A 20,074-nucleotide genomic window follows, 5' to 3' on the forward strand; every position below is an offset into this window, starting at 1 on the left:
AAGCTGAAGAACACCACACCAACCGTGAAGCATGGAGGTGGCAGCGTCATGTTGTGGGGTGCTTTGCTGCAGGAGGGACTGGTGCACTTCACAAAATAGATGGCATCACGAGGGAGGAAAATTATGTGGATATATTGAAGCAACATCTCAAGACATCAGTCAGGAAGTTAAAGCTTGGTCGCAAATGGTCTACCAAATGGACAATGACCCCAAGCATACTTCCAAAGTTGTGGCTTAAGGACAACAAAGTCAAGGTATTGGAGTGGCCATCACAAAGCCCTGACCTCAATCCTATAGAACATTTGTGGGCAGAACTGAAAAAGTGTGTGCGAGCAAGGAGGCCTACAAACCTGACTCAGTTACACCAGCTCTGTCAGGAGGAATGGGCAAAAATTCACCCAACTTATTGTGGGAAGCTTGTGGAAGGCTACCTGAAATGTTTGACCCAAGTTAAACAATTTAAAAGCAATGCTACCAAATACTAGTTGAGTGTATGTAAACTTCTGACCCACTGGGAATGTGATGAAAGAAATAAAAGCTGAAATAAATCATTCTCTCTACTATTATTCTGACATTTCACATTCTTAAAATAAATTGGGGATCCTAACTGACGAAAGACAGGGATTTTTTATTATAATTAAATGTCAAGAATTGTGAAAAACTGAGTTTAAATGTATTTGGCTAAGGTGTATGTAAACTTCCGATTTCAACTGTATGTTAGTTTTAAGTTTTAATTTGTAGGTAAGTGATTATTTATATGAGCTACTGGAAGAAAAATGTTGAATAGATAAAATTATCATTATCTAATTAGAATATCATTCTGTTTCACTTACAGAAAAAATGTACGCAAACACAACTTAAAAATCCTTAACAAAAATAAACAATGATCACTAAAACCCTAGCTATTGCCCCCACTGTCCTTCCAGGTCTGAGTTCATGGATTCCAAACAGCCCCTAGTGAGAAGACCCCAGCCGCTCTCATGGGCCAGTCCACACAATAACAACCAGGCCCCTCTAACCTGTCATTAGGTCACTTTCCTGGTCAAAAGAGGAAGGGTCTCCTCTTCTAAAGTGGTGTGAGTGAGACTATGGACAAGACAATCATTCCTTTACACACCACTTCCTTACCCTTCTATTGAAAATCGGCCTGCCGTAGCAAAGGCCCTGGTCAGCGGTCAACTTCTAACCCCCACCATCCACCCAGGGTCCACTCAGAGGCCCCTCTCCCAGGCCTCCCTGCTCGCTCAAGGGGAAAATTGTTGCTGGATGGGGAGAAAACAGCTCTTTTGACATGGAGAGTTATAGGATAATGGGGGTGAAGTTTGAAAAATGGTCTCTCTTTTCTTCGGGCGGTGTGACATTCAAGGGTCTAAGGATAGGTTTGAGGGCCAAGGTCATGAGTTTGACCTCTCCGCATCCCCATTGTCTCCATGAGAAATGTCCCCAGCCAACCCCAAAACTGAAATGGACTGAACGTACATCTTTGTCTTTCCTCACCTTTAGCAACCTTGTCCTCACCACCACTTCACAATAGCATTCTCTCACCAAGACTGCACACAAATCATTGTGTCAGCTTCCCAAATTTAACAACATTGTTCGGCTGGTTCTCATTGAGAATAGATTGCGTTCAGCTGTTAATATTTATTGGCAACTAGCAGCAGCTGTCAAAACGCAGATCAAGGATCCTCCCTTACCTTCGGACATTCCTCCGCTCTTCTTCCAGCTGTTTGAGTAGCTCCTCGATGCACTTGTTGGCGTCCATGTACCCCTGTAAACAACAGATGGAGATGAGTGTCAAAGATGGATTCCATGTGCAAATATGGATGAAAAACATCAGTAATATCAAGAACAGCCCAACAATCCTACACTGTCTTTATTATTAGGAAGTTCGGGGGTCGGTTTCCCCCCCTAAAAAAAGGACACAAGACCATACAGAAGCCTACACGGAGTATGAAAAAACAGACCAAAGCCATAGTGCGTATTGTGTATTTTTCCAGCCGGTGCCTTGTTTCCAAACACTCCTCTTCCAAGTGTGAAGAGGAACACTGAGGCAGAACTGGACTGTGTTTCAAAGAAGGTGTGATTCATTCATACTCTTTTGGGGTGTTCGTTTTCAGGGAGTTAGGGAAGAGTGTAACTCCAGAAGCACCGCTGGGTAACTTCGCCTGGCTGACCCTGAGTGCAGGCGGACAGCTGTGTGGTGTCAAGAGGGAATACCTTCACACACACATACTCCACACACACACACTCCCAAAGTGTGCTATTGAATTACAGCATGGCCCAAATGAGCAGAGACCCGGGAACAGTATGGAAAAACAGATGTTCAGCTTATTTGACACTTTGCCCTAATGATGTGCTCATCCATGCCATGCCTGTATAGTGAGTATAAGACATTATTGTGGAAGAACTAGGCCACCTAGCCATAATATTCCACCCAGCTGTTCTTTGGAGAAGCTGATAGTGACTGTGTCAGTGGTTGGCTACATACGAACATCCAATAGCGACTTATTCATCCTTTGGTAGTGATTGTGGCTAGCTTGAATTAATTATTGGTATTGGTGACGCCTCTCTTGGGTGAAGCGTTATCTCACGGCCACAGATGCCCCCTCCATTGATTTTTAGACCTCCGTCATGTGCTGTTCACGTATAATTGAATCATGGGGAATTCCTCTGAGAGATAACCCAGCTTAGTATCGTTTAGACTTGTCCCATGAGCATATTTTTCATGCTGGATACACTGTGTGTATCTAGAACACGTAAAATATGATGGTACAGACAGTATACATTATAATGGTATAGCCTACATTGTGGAACACTCTAATGTTCTTTCTCAAGCTGAAAATAGAGAGAAACCCTTATTGTCGGAAGAGCTTTCTTCTCAGAAGGCAACCGTATGGCTGGCACCAGGGCAATTATCACACTTCAGGACTGACCTGAGGCCAGCCACTGCAGGTGCCCACCGTCTCCAGTATGCCCCCGTGCCAACTGAAGATGGCACAAGCCCAAACCTCCAGCCAAAGTCGCCAGTCAAGGGCATACTAGGTGACCAATGATCATCAAGGGCAAGGACAGAGGCCAGAAGAACATGGCGATGGCCAGGTGATGATGCGTTTTGTCGTTCATAAGAAAGGATATCCAAATAACCTGATGAAATCATCTTAATTTTCACTTTCTTCAACATTTGCTGTTAAACGCACCTACATGTACTTCCTTGTCCTCATATCTGAACTGAATAATTTAAAGTGTTGGTGCTATTTATCAGTGGTGTCCCCAAGGCCATCTGGAAGCCATAAGGTGCCACTGCACCCAGCAGAGATGCCAGTCACACTAAACCCACTGAGTGCCATTAGGACCAAATTAAGTTGCCAGAGGCCTCCCGAGTGATGCAGCGGTCTAAGGCACTTCAGTGCTTGAAGCGTCACTACAGTTCCGGGTTTGATCCCAGGCTCTGTCGCATCCGGCTGCGACCGGGACACCCATGAGGCGACGGAGGGGGAGGGTTTGGCCGGCCTGGGATGTCCTTGTCCCATCACACTCTAGCGACTTCTGTGGTGGGCCGGGCTCAGTGCACGCTGACACGGTCACCAGTTGTACGGTGTTTCCTCCAACACATTGGTGCGGCTGGCTTCCGGGTTAAGCAACTCGGGGGTGTCTTACAGTATCAGAGGGATAGGATAGGAACATGGGAGAATCATCTGAGTAGAGTCCAAAGTTTACGTGCAGGCTTAGTTAACAAAAGTAGCTAAACATCAACTATAGTGCATCTAGCTCTATAAACTTAGAACGGAAAGAAGTTGTCATACAGAGGAATTGTCAGGAGAAAATATCTGTTGTTAGAGACAACTAGCCACATAGTCTCACAGATCCAAATCCCAACTTGAGGTCCCTAGTGATTTAAGCAAAAGTCCACGTTAAAGCAGATCTCAAGTTAGGATTCAGCCCGGTAATGATTTTCCCTGTCTCTCAGAGAGATCTACCCATCACCAGAGTGCCATGTCACCAAAAAGATTTACACCCTACATCAAACGTTAAGCGCAGCTAGCTAAGTCTCTGTTGTCATCGCGGAAACCTCTACTAATGATAGGGTTCTGGCGTACTCCTCCTCATACAGGAAGGCATGCAAAGAATGTGCAATGGTCTGTCGTAATGTCAAATGGAGGGTATTTAAACCGAAGATTGAAGGCCTGACTCGTATATGTTATGCGGAGCACGCTGCCATGTATTGCATTACGTCTTTGGTGGGGCATTACTCCTGACATTTTTACTGTGTGTGCGAAAGCTGCAGGGTTCCCACGGGCGCCAGCGCCTACATTGGGAGAGAGAAAATTATGGACCTTTGCCTCAAACTTTATCGAACGCATATTTCGCAAAGTACACTTGGAGTGCGATACAGACCAAATAATTAATTGAGGTGGTTGAAGTGTCTAAATAGCACTAAAGCTCATAAGGACCGAATATCACCTTTACAGAAAACATCGCTAAATCGTTGGGAGGTTGTAAAAACCGTGCCCGGTGCGGCCTGCAAAGTCCTCAAACTCCTCCGCAGCAGTGACCAGACTATACCTTCTCTATCTATACAACCCTCTAGTCAACAGTCTTGTGAGGCTCATTCGCGACGATCCCATGGATACCAAATCCTACATGGCAAGAAACCAAAGGAAGTTGTTTATAGACGGTCTAAAAGTCATACGAGCTCACGAACAGGCGATAAAATGTCTCAGAGTAAGTTAGCGATGATGGGGATCGATTGTGAACTGTCTTATCCAATGCAAATATCTGCAAATGTTGCTTATTTCACCATATACAGTCCTGTCCTCTGGTTCTCTTTGTAGGATGGACACAAGACAAAAAATGAACCAGCATCCAAATTCTGAATCCAATTTCAACTTCAGTGTAGGAGTCAAGGGGAGAAACAGAGCACTGGGATTTGTTGAGCTGGAGTTGGCTGGCGTAGGCATGCACTTAAATACTGTAGTTTCCTTTGTGCGTTTGTTCATGTTTCTAGTCTATGGCAGCCTATGGCAGCCAACCCTCAGTTCCTGTTTACTCTGTATGTGAGAGGGGTTGATAAGAAGGCTAGAGCTGTTGAGAGAGAGGGCTTCCCCCACTGGGCATGCTGTGAGGCCCATATCCTGCAGTCCTCCAACCGATCATGTGCCTCCTAATCTTTAGGACATTTTAAAATGAGCTTTGTCCCCCACTGCTACGGCACTCGGAAACTCGGCCAAAATAGCTTTGCTTTACGCCAGACACACATGCTCACGTGCACGTATGCGCACCCACGCGCAAATGTGTTTAAAATAAATGGTCCAAGAATTTCAGTAATAAAACATTAGATTCATTATTCATCCATGAGAGCGTCTCTCCCTCCCTCTCTCCCTCTCGGCTCTCTCTCTGGCAGATCCACACATACTGAAAGGCTGTAATGGATGGGATCATATCCCTGTCAACATACGAGTTCCTTTAGGTCTTGGCTGAGAAAAACCCAAACGCAGATACAGCCCTGACCCAGTTGCAGTATAGGGTCAGTATGTGTTTCAGGCTTCCTTTAAAGTCCTACCTATCTATAATGTGATTTCCTCCCAACCTCACCTCAGCAGGGCTGTAGATCTGAGACCCAGGCAGCAGGCGAGTGAGAGAGATAAGAAAGCTTGAAGCTGCCTAGTGGCCTCTGGGAGTGAGACCTGTCAGACCAGTCAAAGCCAAGGTCAGGATCTATCTCAACCCCAACCGCCAGCCCCCTCCTCTCTGGCCATTAGGCAGGCCGAGACCCGATGACATGGCAGAGTGGCCTAGGGACCCACTTTAGCCAACTGGAAATCTGCTCTGTGTGAGGCGTTCGAGGGGAGATGGAATGTGGAATTCCCGACTGGCTTATGGCAGTCAAAGGTTATGCCTATAGAACGTAACACTTCTTTCTGAGGGAATTTTTATGGCTACTTGGGAATGAATGATATTACAAACTTTCCTGGGTGTCGACACGTTAGAGCTCATATGGCTGAGAAGACTACCTCTCGCGCACCTCACGACTATGACAGCCCTCTGCGCTAAAGCCTAGGCACTGACCCGGAGAGCGAACGCAGGTCTTTATGTCTCAGGCAAAGTTAAGCATCAGACGGGCGGTTACACAGATATTGAAACTGCTCATTGTATCCGTCCTCAGCCCTGGCTTGAATCAATTAATGTTATCAGCGGCTTATCTGTAGCACAGCACTGATGATCTTTCCCTCGGAGTCATTATTCAGGTCAAAATGACTTCATGTCACCATATCAATCCTGCCCATCAAACTCCCACCTCCCAAGACTTTGATAGAATAGATAACAACAGCCTGATGAAGGCTGTGTTATCAAGGGGTTACTATGGTGATTACTAGTGATTTGCTATGAGAAGCCATGGAGAGCTGAGTGATCTGGTTTGTAGGCCTTGGCGTCAGAAACCAATACGCCACCAGTATGAAGCCAAATGCTTTCTTCAGATTGCAGCAGTTGTAACAATAATAATAACAATAATAATACATTACATTTGTAGAGCTCTTTTCAATTGCAGACGTAACTCACAAAGTACTTCACACTGAGAGCAACCATTCAAATAAAAAAAGCTTTAATAAAAGGCGCTAAAAACAATCGGAGAGTAACATACAATTCTATACACTCCAAAACCATATCTAAAAACTGCAGAAAACATGGTGGTTTCAAACGCCATCAGTGTAAAAGATGGAACAGGCTAAACCAGGTAGACAAAGCCTCCAATGCTAAATTCATCCCTTGCATACCACATGCAAACGGGGACAGATTTGGGAATATGGATTACCTGATGACACAAAGGAGGCCTGTTCATCCTCTAGGGTGAGTTTCAGTTATCTGATGTCCTCTTACAGCACCTTGCCTGTCCTAGTCCCAGCGCAAGCACGCACGCACGCACGCACGCACGCACGCACGCACGCACGCACGCACGCACGCACGCACGCACGCACGCACGCACGCACGCACGCACGCACGCACGCACGCACGCACGCACGCACGCACACACACACACACACACACACACACACACACACACACACACACACACACACACACACACACACACACACACACACACACACACACACACACACACACACACACACACACACACACACACACACACACACACACACACACACACACACACACACACACACACACACCAGACGGACATCAACACCTCCCCGGGCCGTCAGGAATCCGAATCTGTCAGATTATCTTTCCAAACATTAAGATATATTCAACACTTAAATAGCCCCTGTCTCCTCTCTCCTCCTTCCAACGCCCAGTTGGCTAGTCAAAGAGTGGGTCATTCATTCCTGTGCAGTATGTGGCGGAACAGTAGCCAAGCCTGTTCCTCAAGCAAATCATACTCAAGAAAACTGAAAAATGGAATAAATCCAACCTGACATGCCCACTCCATAACACCCCATAGTACAACCTGTGTAGAGACGAAGCATATGCAACTACTACTGTATGTCATTTGGGAACTAAACATAGAGCCTCTGTTTGACAGTATCTCAGAAAACATGTGTGGAGGGTAGAGCACCTAAAGAACGGGTCTATTAGAAATTCTAATATTTATTTTGACATTTTTAATATACAGTGCCTTGCGAAACTATTCGGCCCCCTTGAACTTTGCGACCTTTTGCCACATTTCAGGCTTCAAACATAAAGATATAAAACTGTATTTTTTTGTGAAGAATCAACAACAAGTGGGACACAAACATGAAGTGGAACGACATTTATTGGATATTTCAAACTTTTTTAACAAATCAAAAACTGAAAAATTGGGCGTGCAAAATTATTCAGCCCCCTTAAGTTAATACTTTGTAGCGCCACCTTTTGCTGCGATTACAGCTATAAGTCGCTTGGGGTATGTCTCTATCAGTTTTGCACATCGAGAGACTGAAATTTTTTCCCATTCCTCCTTGCAAAACAACTCGAGCTCAGTGAGGTTGGATGGAGAGCATTTGTGAACAGCAGTTTTCAGTTCTTTCCATAGATTCTCGATTGGATTCAGGTCTGGACTTTGACTTGGCCATTCTAACACCTGGATATGTTTATTTTTGAACCATTCCATTGTAGATTTTGCTTTGTGTTTTGGATCATTGTCTTGTTGGAAGACAAATCTCCGTCCCAGTCTCAGGTCTTTTGCAGACTCCATCAGGTTTTCTTCCAGAATGGTCCTGTATTTGGCTCCATCCATCTTCCCATCAATTTTAACCATCTTCCCTGTCCCTGCTGAAGAAAAGCAGGCCCAAACCATGATGCTGCCACCACCATGTTTGACAGTGGGGATGGTGTGTTCAGCTGTGTTGCTTTTACGCCAAACATAACGTTTTGCATTGTTGCCAAAAAGTTCAATTTTGGTTTCATCTGACCAGAGCACCTTCTTCCACGTTTGGTGTGTCTCCCAGGTGGCTTGTGGCAAACTTTAACCGACACTTTTTATGGATATCTTTAAGAAATGGCTTTCTTCTTGCCACTCTTCCATAAAGGCCAGATTTGTGCAATATACGACTGATTGTTGTCCTATGGACAGAGTCTCCCACCTCAGCTGTAGATCTCTGCAGTTCATCCAGAGTGATCATGGGCCTCTTGGCTGCATCTCTGATCAGTCTTCTCCTTGTATGAGCTGAAAGTTTAGAGGGACGGCCAGGTCTTGGTAGATTTGCAGTGGTCTGATACTCCTTCCATTTCAATATTATCGCTTGCACAGTGCTCCTTGGGATGTTTAAAGCTTGGGAAATCTTTTTGTATCCAAATCCGGCTTTAAACTTCTTCACAACAGTATCTCGGACCTGCCTGGTGTGTTCCTTGTTCTTCATGATGCTCTCTGCGCTTTTAACAGACCTCTGAGACTATCGCAGTGCAGGTGCATTTATACGGAGACTTGATTACACACATGTGGATTGTATTTATCATCATTAGTCATTTAGGTCAACATTGGATCATTCAGAGATCCTCACTGAACTTCTGGAGAGAGTTTGCTGCACTGAAAGTAAAGGGGCTGAATAATTTTGCACGCCCAATTTTTCAGTTTTTGATTTGTTAAAAAAGTTTGAAATATCCAATAAATGTCGTTCCACTTCATGATTGTGTCCCACTTGTTGTTGATTCTTCACAAAAAAATACAGTTTTATATCTTTATGTTTGAAGCCTGAAATGTGGCAAAAGGTCGCAAAGTTCAAGGGGGCCGAATACTTTCGCAAGGCACTGTATGTTCAATTCATATTAAAAAGTTATATAAAGGAATGGTAGTGAAATATGAAAATACACACTGAATTCATAAGCTATATTGATGTTTAGGACCATGCCATTAATTTAAAAAGGGTCTATTTTTCTCAATTTTCACCTAACTGATGTGTCCAAAGTAAACTGCCTGTTGCTCAGGCCCAGGATATGCATAGAATTGGTACCATTGGAAAGACAACACTATGAAGTCTGTAGAATTGTTAAAATAATGTAAGAGACTATAACACAATAGATATGGTAGGAGAAAATCCAAAGAAAAACCAACTGGAAAAACAAAATTTTGAGAGCCTATGCTCTTCCAATGGAACGTATAGGAAAATCATTCAATCTAGCTCCCAGTATGCAATTCCTATGGCTAGTATGCAATTCCTATGTCAGTAGTCGTTGTTCAAGGTTTCAGGCTTGTTTCTTCCAATACGAGGAAGAATAATGAGTTTTAGTACTGGGACACAGACTTGGAAATTTGTGTATGTGTGTGTGGCGAAGAGGACACACACCTGCTAATATCGTTTTCCTATTGAACATACTTTTTTCCGTATGAAATATTATAGTTTAATTACATTTTAGGGTATCTGAGGATTATATAGAAACGTATTTGACTTGTTTTATTAACAAAGTTTAGCGGTAGCTTTTTGGATTCCTTTCTCTGCATGTTTAACGAGTGGATTACTCAAATCAATGGCGTCAACTAAACAGACTTTTTGGGATATAAAGACGGATTTTATCTAACAAAAGACACTACATGTTGTAGCTAGGACCCTTTGGATGACAAATCAGAGGAAGATTTTCAAAAAGTAAGTGAATATTTAATGGCTATTTGTGAATTTATGAAACCTGTGCCGGTGGAAAAATATTTTTAATGTGAGGCGCTGTCCTAAAAGAATCTCATGGCATGCTTTCGCTGTAAAGCCTACTGTAAATCGGACAGTGCAGTTAGATAACAAGAATTTAGGCTTTTAACCGATATAAGACTTGTATGTACCTAAATGTTTAATATCCATAATTTTTAAGATTATTTATTTGAATTGCGGGCCCTCCAGCTTCACCAGAAGTTGTCCCGCTAGCGGGACGCCTAGCCTAATTAAAAGAGTCCGACAGATCTGTGGCCTGACGTTACAGGCTGAGGATTGCCATAGAAATAGAGATAGAGAGACAGAGAAAGAGAGAGATAGAGAAGGAGAGTGAAAGAAAGAAACACACAGTGAGGATAAGCAGAGTTTGTGAGTACAGGTAAGTGAGAGGAGAGAGAGAGAGAGAGAGAGAGAGAGAGAGAGAGAGAGAGAGAGAGAGAGAGAGAGAGAGAGAGAGAGAACCAGATGTTGATCCACCGGAGGGAATCTCAGCTTCTGTTTGTGCAGGCTTTGACAGGCAGGCACCACACCTAGCCTAGCCATGCACAATTGGCTCTGCCAACATATTAACGAGAGCCGCAGCGATCAGGTGGCCTGGCTACCCCTTAGCTTCATGGGAAATTAGACACATTAGGCACATTCAGCAAGCGATATTCACTTTCAGTCAGTGTTCGCTTTGCTCAAACAGCAGCCATTCACTCTATATTGCCTCTCACCTTATTGAAGCTGCACATACTGTATATGCGTATCATTGTGTATTGTGTATCGGTTAAATTCACGCCTTGTCAATGAAGGGTTTGTCGTTCTGGCTCACTGTTTTGGACAGTGAACGGTGCTGAAAGCGCTAGAAAGGTCTAAGCCGGCTAGGCTAGTGTTATCCCCGAGTGAGTCGGCTTAGTGAGATATTTTTGTTCTCACCCAGAAAACTTCACAACAACAAGGAATCCTCCCCAGACACATGAAGTTAGTGACTTGTTTTATGACCGCCTCACCTAGCCTGACACCAGTAAAACAGCAAACTCCAAGCCAACGCTTATTATAGTCTTCGCTGCCGACGTTCTGGGAGCAACGAATGGAGAGAAGCCAGACTTGAGAACACATTCACGGTATAACAAATGAGCTCAGTGAAATATAGCTAACGTCTCGTCAACGCAAATTCCCGACCCCCGAGAGTATGTTTTGTTAGATATATTTTTCTCCATACATATAAATATATATTTCTCCACCATTTGACCTGTCTTGCGTATTATCAATGTAATAAGCCCCACAGCCTCAGGTTTATTACAGTATATTTTCTCTGTTTAATCTGCTGGGTGATTTATTGATTAGGCTGGTTGTGTCTCAAATGACACCCTATTCCCTATATAGTGCACTACTTTTGAACAGGGTCCTGGTCAAAAGTAGTGCAATAGGGTGCCATAGAGATCTGGTCAAAAGTAGTGCACTCTATAGGGAATAGGGTGCCATTTTGGATGCACACGCTCTCTCTAGGTTGACCCATGTGTTAGGCAGATGTCGAAGCAGGCAGGCAAAACATTCCTCGGAAAAGCTGGAGCTGGAAGGTTAGGATCTGCTTCTGCCTGATTTCCAAATCTCTTCTCCCACTGGAATGGTCCTGAATGCCAGGGAGATTCCCTGTTGCCGGGGAGCAGGGAGCAGGAATGCTGAAGCCTGACAGAATGGTAATGTGACAACGGGAACGCTGTTTGTTTGCACCTCTGTCATTCCCCCTGCCACCTCTCATCCTCATCACAAGCCATATTTCCATTTTAAGTGACAGTGATAGACAACAGATAGGTTTCCTATTTTGCCGGGGGATGTGTGTGTGTGTGTGTGTGTGTGTGTGTGTGTGTGTGTGTGTGTGTGTGTGTGTGTGTGTGTGTGTGTGTGTGTGTGTGTGTGTGTGTGTGTATGTGTGTGTGTGTGTGTGTGCCTGCCTGTGTAGTGTGTATAAAGGTCTTTTGAAACAGGAACGAGAAGTGTGAGCAATGATTGGTTGTCGTAACTTTTGACCTCCCTCGGGTCTTAGATTGCTTTCATGCAGATACGGTGCAGAGGGCGATTTCCTGTCATATATTACAGTAGGGAGGAAAAGGTGTATCTGAACATAATGTTATGCCTACAGCATATAGCCTTCAGCCTTCAAACCGCAATATCCAATATTCCACAGCTGAACATCAAACTGATACTGTATGTATCAGCGAGTTTTGCACTCTAACCTAAAAGTGTTAACATACTATGTTAGTGTTAATCTTGTGATGCAGATAGACACCGTATGAGGATGAAGTAAACCAACCTCCGTTATTATATGTGCAGCGTCCATGGAAGTCCCTGGAAGTCCCTGGAAGTCTGGACATTTGTTAAATGTCTTCTTTGAAGCCATACCATATGTATGCAAAATGAGCCCATTAGTCGCTAAGTGATGACTGTCAGTCAACAAGAGCCTTCTCAAGAGGCAATTTCCTTTCTCTCTCTCTCTCTCTTCGACCACTTTAATGGGATCCGTGTCATGTGTTTCTAGTAGGTTTCTGGGCACACAGGCTACTCGGTGTGTCTGCTGAGCACACAATGACACACAGTCAAGTGATTTGAGGGGATTAAAGGGGAATAAAAGCCTAATATCTGAGCAGCACGAAATGCTGAAAGGTGTATGACGTACCGTTATCCCGCTAATTATCCTTACTATGAAAGTGTGTTATTGTAATGTTGGCCTATTTTCACTTTCTCTTTTCAGTGGAGAGGATTTAGAAATTGTATATAAAGTGCGAGTGAGATTTGAGGTAAAATCGAAAGATGGATTAATGCCGATAATAGCACACAGTCCAAAGGTGTTTTCAAAATGAGTCAACTTTCATAAATAACTTAACCCTTTACACTTGTGGGAATTGGCCTATACGGATAGGGCTAAATGAAATGTGTCTTACAGAATAAATATGGAAAGCACATGGACAGCCATGGCAGCAATTAAAAGGGAACCGCTTGGAGTTTCTGGGGAAATTATTAGACTAAAGGCGAGGACAAAACTGTTCACCTGACACAAGAAAATCCTCTGGATATATTCAGCGACATGATAAGAATATTCTTGGAAAACTTGGGGTAGGTGCAACATAAGACAACAAAAAAATGACACGGGTTTGAGTGAGAGGTCTAACTGGTGTTTCCAAGTGGCCACGAACCTCTCCAAAGTGTGCACCGTCCTAAGTCATTTCGATTCACTTTTATGACTCAAAGAAGAGTCTTCAACTGTAAAGTGCTTCTTGTATTTATTTTGTTTGGAACACGGCCCTGCATCCTGCCTTTACACAATGCTGTTGTTTACGCAATCCCCAAAATTGTCCATTATAAATCCCAATCTGGGTCAGGTGTTATGTTGCCAACACGACTAGCTAAATTATAAAATGCGATCTTACAGTGGAAAGCTTCGAGAGGAGCAGATCGTAATTTGGATGCGCTTCGAATGGAGTCATGAGTGCATTCAGATGCGCAGTCTGCGGCAAATTCTTCACAACACAGAAAACACAGGCTCATTCTGTTCAGGACAACCCAGGGTACGACGCCATGTCATCTTGTCACTATACATCAAACATAGTGATCCTAAACGTTGACACTGTGTATTATATGGGTTTTACGGTGTCGAATTGTGAAAAGCACATTGGATTCACGGGTGTTTGACTTGCTTGTTTGACATCAACGTGGTATTTATTATAATCCTCAACGTCTCATCTTTCAAAATACATTGAGTCCTCATCAGTTACAGTATTTCCCCCACTCAGACAACCAAAAAGGTGCTCAAGTTGCCCAATTACCATTAAGGATGGGGGTAACTTCTTGTCACACGCGGTGGTCAAGTTCAGAACGGCTGTCATCAAAACCCACACAGATCTGTGAAGCGGAGACCCAGAGCTCTGACATCATGTATAGCATGCTACTGTACAGCCACTGCGTTCCAATTTAGGCACTTATCAGTGTCCAAAATCTGTCATTTTCAACCCATATACAGGTATGAGTGTAACGGGCTACAGGGTTAAGCAAATTTGTACCATTATTTTTAAGAGGCCTTCACTATTTACAGTCAGGTATGGAATTTGAAGATGTACTGTATGCTTATTACACCGTAAGCAATAAATCTGTTTCATTATTATCTCAAGTGGGCCTCTATTTTTAGTCGCCATCTTTGTTTCATTGCTTCCAGATGGAACAGACTCTGAAGGAATTCGACATAACTTCTGGTTCGCATTAAGACTCAGACTGGGGTGACATCATCACACATGAAAACTCTGTCGTCTTGGGGTTCGACAGATGCCTGGGAGCGTTAGCGCTAAGCCAAGGCGCTAACCCCCTAAAGGCGATCCCAGCCCAAATAAGGAAGACAAGTCAATGGTCAGACGGGATATAAAACAAGCGTGTATCATTTGGCATAGTGATGTCACCATCTTCTCCGCTGTCACACAATGGATTTAAAACTGCGCATTTCATTTATTTGTGTTGTTTTCTCTTTTTCAAGATGTCCTCATCTTTTGACCTCTGATCTCCGGGATTGGCGAGCGATACTTCGGCGACTGTGGGAAGATGTCAAACGGCGAGAGTTCATCTTCCTTCGGTTAGGCCAGCTATTTTCTCCTACGATAACAAACACAGTTCTGTCGTTATTATTTGTTTACTTGGCTCACCCTCTTTATCTAGGGGTGCCCCCACCCTTGGGAAAACCTTTACCATAGGGCCATTCTTTAGACCGACTAGAGGGATTCAAGTTAAATCAGCTCACTCTCCGAGGCACACAATGGTGCGCCCTCCACACTGAAAGCATTACCTTACAAGAGCTATTCATTCACTCCCCATCACATAATGCAGAGAGAACAAGAGCCTTCTGCATTGTCCCCTTACAGGTCACATGTCCAATGACCAGCAATTCCTTTGGAATGACTTTTGCTATTCATTCAATAGAACTGACTAGAGGGCATCCATCGCATCTCAAACTTTGAACATGAATAGTTATGTGCTTTGATGAATGGTTTCGAATATTGATAACCAAAGGAAAGAACCAACTGAAAATGGATTATATTTGCCCATTGTAAACACATAATACTGTACTGTGCAGACCTGACGAACGCACGTAATTGCATCCAACATTATTGCTAGCATGACACTTCATAGATTGTTTTTAAAGATTTTACACTTAGAGATGTTTGATGGAACAGTGTAAACAAATCCTGGAAGACCACAACTACCTTTTTAACACTGATACAGTTGATGCATGTACTCCTTCACCCTCTCTATCGGCAATACACCCACTCGGACTTCCCAAAACTAAAACGTGAGAGCTTTCACTGTCAAAGCCCTTTCAGAGTAGATTTACCCTGAGCATTCACCTGTCAAAGCCATTTCAGAGTAGATTTACCCTGAGCGTTCACCTGTCAAAGCCATTTCAGAGTAGATTTACCCTGAGCGTTCACACATACAGGCTCATTTAGCAGAAATGTATCCTGAGACTTGAAGGGAATGCTTCCCAAGCTCCTCGTATTCTGTCTGGAGCCACGAGAGGGGAGCAATGGAGAACTAGGTCAATAATAATGCACTAATTCAGCTAACTCAACTCAGCGAAGAGTCTCCCTGTTGATGAGTCTGCCACCCAAATGGCAAACGTATCCCTATATAGTGAATTACATTTGACCAGGGCTCATAGGGTTCTAGTCAAAAGTAAAGCACTAAACAGGGGAATAGGGTGTCATTTGGGATGCAGCCTGTCTCCCACTAACTGTTCTGCCTCAGGAGGAGACTAATTCACCTGACTAATCTCAGCCAAGAGTCACCCTGACTCACTGTAATACTCACCAATACTGCTTAACCTCAAAGGTCTGGGGAGGGACGGACTAGGTAGAGGTTCAAATTGAGTAGGCAGAAACGTCCTCCCTGTATGTAGGCTATAAAGTGTATGGTAAGATAATTTTTTTAAATACACTGCAGGCATGATGATTAGAATCAAAGCTAATTGACTGCCACAACAGCATGGATTACTACAATGAGTTATCTGATAGTGGTGGTGAGTGGTGACCAAAGGAGAAATAATGTTCTTGTACCATGCTACAGTAGCCTACCTACCTTGTTCTCCTACAACCAACGTCCAACCAACAAACCACCAAACCCTCAGTATGCTGACCAGCTGCTGGGACCAGATGGGGGTTAGAGCACAGCTTGATAGCCCACTGACCCCTATCTATCTATCTATCCATCCTATACAATGACCCCTAGGCCCTGTTGACCACTGCCGCTGCAGCCGCCAGCCACACACACACAATGGCCAGCCATTGACCGGGTTGACACTATGGACAATTGGCCCTGGGGGTCAAAAGGTGGCCCGAAGAGAAGCTACGCTCATTCACCTGAAGGGCTGGAGCCTTTTTGGTGGTAGTGTCGCCTCGTAAAACGTCCCCCATTATATTTATGTCCACCATCATGAGGAGGTTGAGGGAATCATTGAGTGCCACTAGCCCATCGCCATAAACATGAGTTACGGACACATGAATAGGAGATAGATAATATTGCCTCTTTAGAAAGTGACTAGGACTCAATAGGCTGAATGGATGGTGGTGGTCCAACCAATGATTTGCCATATCAAGACAAATGCTCCTAACCTGAAGTAGTGGTGAGTGACTGTTCTTCCACTCTCTGCACGGTCAGATCATTAGAATAAAGGACCTAAATGGTTTATGTGGGAATTGGTTTGCACACAACATCATTGATCAATGTCAGCCATAGGATTAGTACTGTGAATACAGCCTCCCTAGGGATTATACCGCTCTTCCATCATAACATATTATGATGAGCCCTAGGTAATAAAACATATTATGATAGCTTTTTCTGATGGTCCACTTCGTAATGACACTGTATGTTGTTATGCTATTTTGGAATAGCTATATGAACATGGCAGGGTTTTGAATGTGTTGTTCATAACCATGAGAATAGAACATGGGCAAGTGTCTCCTGCTACGTGATTGGTTCCCACTTGAAGAATTTTAAAAACACTCCCACTTGGGAAAAGCACTCTACGACTTCCCAAACCACAGAAGGAGAAAAAAAAGCAATTGATTAGAGAGGAAACAAGAGTTATGGAAGAAACGACACCCTGTTCTATGGGAGAGAAAACTGTCGTTCCCTATGACACTGTCTTACAAACTCTTGAGAAAATGACTCAATGAACAGGTCATCGCATCCTCACTGGTAAAACTCTGATGTGTAAACACCAGCGGGCAACCCAAAGGAGGCCACGCTTTGCTTCACCCAGAATTCAATGGCAGAAAACGAGGCCTGCCTCAGCCGCAACTGCTTCTGACAGACCACGTTAGCTGTGTCAGAAAGAAATACCTTAATATAATAGGATGCAGTTCAGTACGACGCAGTACGCACTTTGAGGCAAGACAGATCCCTGGGCTGTTATCCGTGAAAATACTTTATTTCGAAATGGAATACGGGCAAACTAGAAATCCAACTGCTGGAGGTTCGGGAAAGATATCCAGATGAATTACCTTGTTGGGAGAAAAACATCTATGGCTATTTGTTGGATAAAATGTCAGGTTGAATCATACCCATTTTAGAAGAGATGCAGCACTGCTTTGGTTTTTTTGTTTTGAAATTGTAAATGCTACTGCAAACAACCTTGTCAGCATAATCCCCACACTGAAGAGTACCAGTGCTCAATTGTTTTTTTTTTTAAAGAAGAAGAAAAAAAGATTTGAACTGGGAGGCTAATCTAACATCAAGTGGTGGGGGAAATTGATCATCATAGCAGCTAATAGGAGTGATACAATACGCTCTTAGTCCCCCGGCCCCTGGGACTGAGAGCGTGGAGCCAGGTGATCTTTTGTGAGTGAGTGTGAGTGAGTGAGTGAGTGAGTGTGAGAGAGAGGGTGAGTGAGTGAGTGTGAGAGAGAGAGAGAGACAGAGAGAGGGAGAGAGAGAGAGAGAGAGAGAGAGAGAGAGAGACAGACAGAGTGAGAGAGAGAGTGAGAGAGAGAGAGAGAGAGAGAGAGAGAGAGAGACAGAGACAGAGAGAGAGAGAGAGACAGAGAGAGAGAGAGAGAGAGAGAGAGAGGGAGAGAGAAAGAGAGTGAGAGATAGAGATAGAGATAGAGAGAGAGAGACAGAGAGAGAGAGAGAGAGAGAGAGAGAGAGACAGAGAGAGAGAGAGAGAGAGAGAGAGGCAGAGACAGAGTGAGAGAAAGAGAAAGAGAAAGAGAGAGAGACAGAGACAGAGACAGAGTGAGAGAGAAAGGGAGAGAGAGAGAGAGAGAGAGAGAGAGAGAGACAGGGTGTGAGCGAGAGAGAGAGAGAGAGAGAGAGAGAGGCAGAGACAGAGACAGAGTGAGAGAAAGAGAAAGAGAAAGAGAGAGAGACAGAGACAGAGACAGAGTGAGAGAGAAAGGGAGAGAGAGAGAGAGAGAGAGAGAGAGAGAGAGAGAGAGAGAGAGAGAGAGAGAGAGAGAAAGAGAGAAAGAGAGAGAGAGAGAGAGAGAGAGAGACAGAGAGACAGAGAGAGAGAGAGAGAGAGAGAGAGAGAGAAAGAGAAAGAGAGAGAGAGAGAGAGAGAGAGAGAGAGAGAAAGAGAAAGAGAGAGAGAGAGAGAGAGAGAGAGAGGCTCAGAGAGCTCACACTCTCCCCCAGAAGCAGTGTTGCATTGTGTTGTCCTGTAGCAAGAGCCTCATTATAGGCTGAAGCTACATTCTCAGATGTGGTCATAAATGCAAAAACATACATGAGCAAGGAACCAGCTGGATCACCTGTCACTAATGTCAACACAACTGATACTATGTGCCTCTCTAATCTATGCCGTTTGGTTAATCATCATGGGTTCGAATACATTACTTTGTTGTATGAGTGAAGCTTATCAAAGGCCTATGTGCATACTATCCTTACTTGGACTATGACAGCACGGATTAAAGATCATTAGAGGTGGAATAGAGTGTAAAACCTCAGATATGAACATTCAATATCCAGCCTGCAGTGCTATTGGTTCTCGGCCATCTATAACAGTACAAATATAGATGGAAATACGGTATAAATTGTAGTAACAGTAGCTTCTTCAAGCTAGAGGGATGAAACAAGAACTCACACAGTGGCGCTTACTTATTACATGAGTAATGTCGGCCCTACACATGCAGTAGCCATCAAAATGACCTAAAAGAAACACCTCAGTATCCCTAACCACAGAACCAGCCGTTTCCAGTTTCCACTCCAACCTTCCAACCTGCTTTTCCATCACTGCATGAATAATCTGACCTTAATTTATTTTTTACGGGGATAATTTTTTTTGGGGGGGGGGGGTTGCAAAAGCAAACGCTCAAAGACTCTGTTCGTGTCGAAAGTTAATAAGGCAGGCAGCATCAAACAAGGGTAGAGTTAATTAATCATCTCCGCTTCCTTTCCATGGCTCTCCCCTCATGGCTGTCCTGGGGGCGAGGCAGGCTGCTCCAGGTTGCAGCAGGAGACGGGCGTTGATATTAGCATGTGGATATGTGCAGCAGACTGCTCGTTTCCACATGCAACTTGCAGCCGCGGAGACAGGAAACGAGCCAAAAAAGACTGAAAGTGCTTTTTTTCCAATGACCCAAAACAAAGGAAAAAGAGAATGTGGGATGAAGAGAATATGTGATGAAGGGGAAGATACGTTGATAACCTTCTCACTATTCACTCACTGTGACCCCCAAAAAAGAGCACCTGTGGAATCCAGGAAACACATGAAGATGTAGGTAACCTTCTCGCTCTTGGGTCACTGTGAAATGAAATGAATGAAGATCAATTTCACTTTGTATTGGAGGGCCGACTAGATTGTGAGAGTATATTTCAAAGGGGCAGCCAATCATAGAACCCACTCTTAACACACTGTAGGGTTCAGTGAAAATGTCAGCAGCAGATAGATGGCCAGGACAGCTATCCACAATTAG

The 20,074-nt window shown here is 44.0% G+C and overlaps 1 protein-coding gene across 1 annotated transcript in view; it reads right to left on the bottom strand.

Moving 5' to 3' along the window:
* The window catches only part of LOC139373192 (nck-associated protein 5-like), a 160,385-nt gene that overhangs the window by 113,949 nt on the left and 26,362 nt on the right, over positions 1-20,074 (bottom strand). The window contains exon 3 of the mRNA XM_071113373.1: positions 1,695-1,768. Within this exon, the coding sequence (XP_070969474.1) occupies positions 1,695-1,768 (74 nt within the window). The remainder of the gene's footprint in view (positions 1-1,694; positions 1,769-20,074) is intronic.

This window comes from Oncorhynchus clarkii, chromosome 18 (genome assembly GCF_045791955.1).
Source record: "Oncorhynchus clarkii lewisi isolate Uvic-CL-2024 chromosome 18, UVic_Ocla_1.0, whole genome shotgun sequence".
Classification (NCBI taxonomy): Eukaryota; Metazoa; Chordata; class Actinopteri; order Salmoniformes; family Salmonidae; genus Oncorhynchus; species Oncorhynchus clarkii.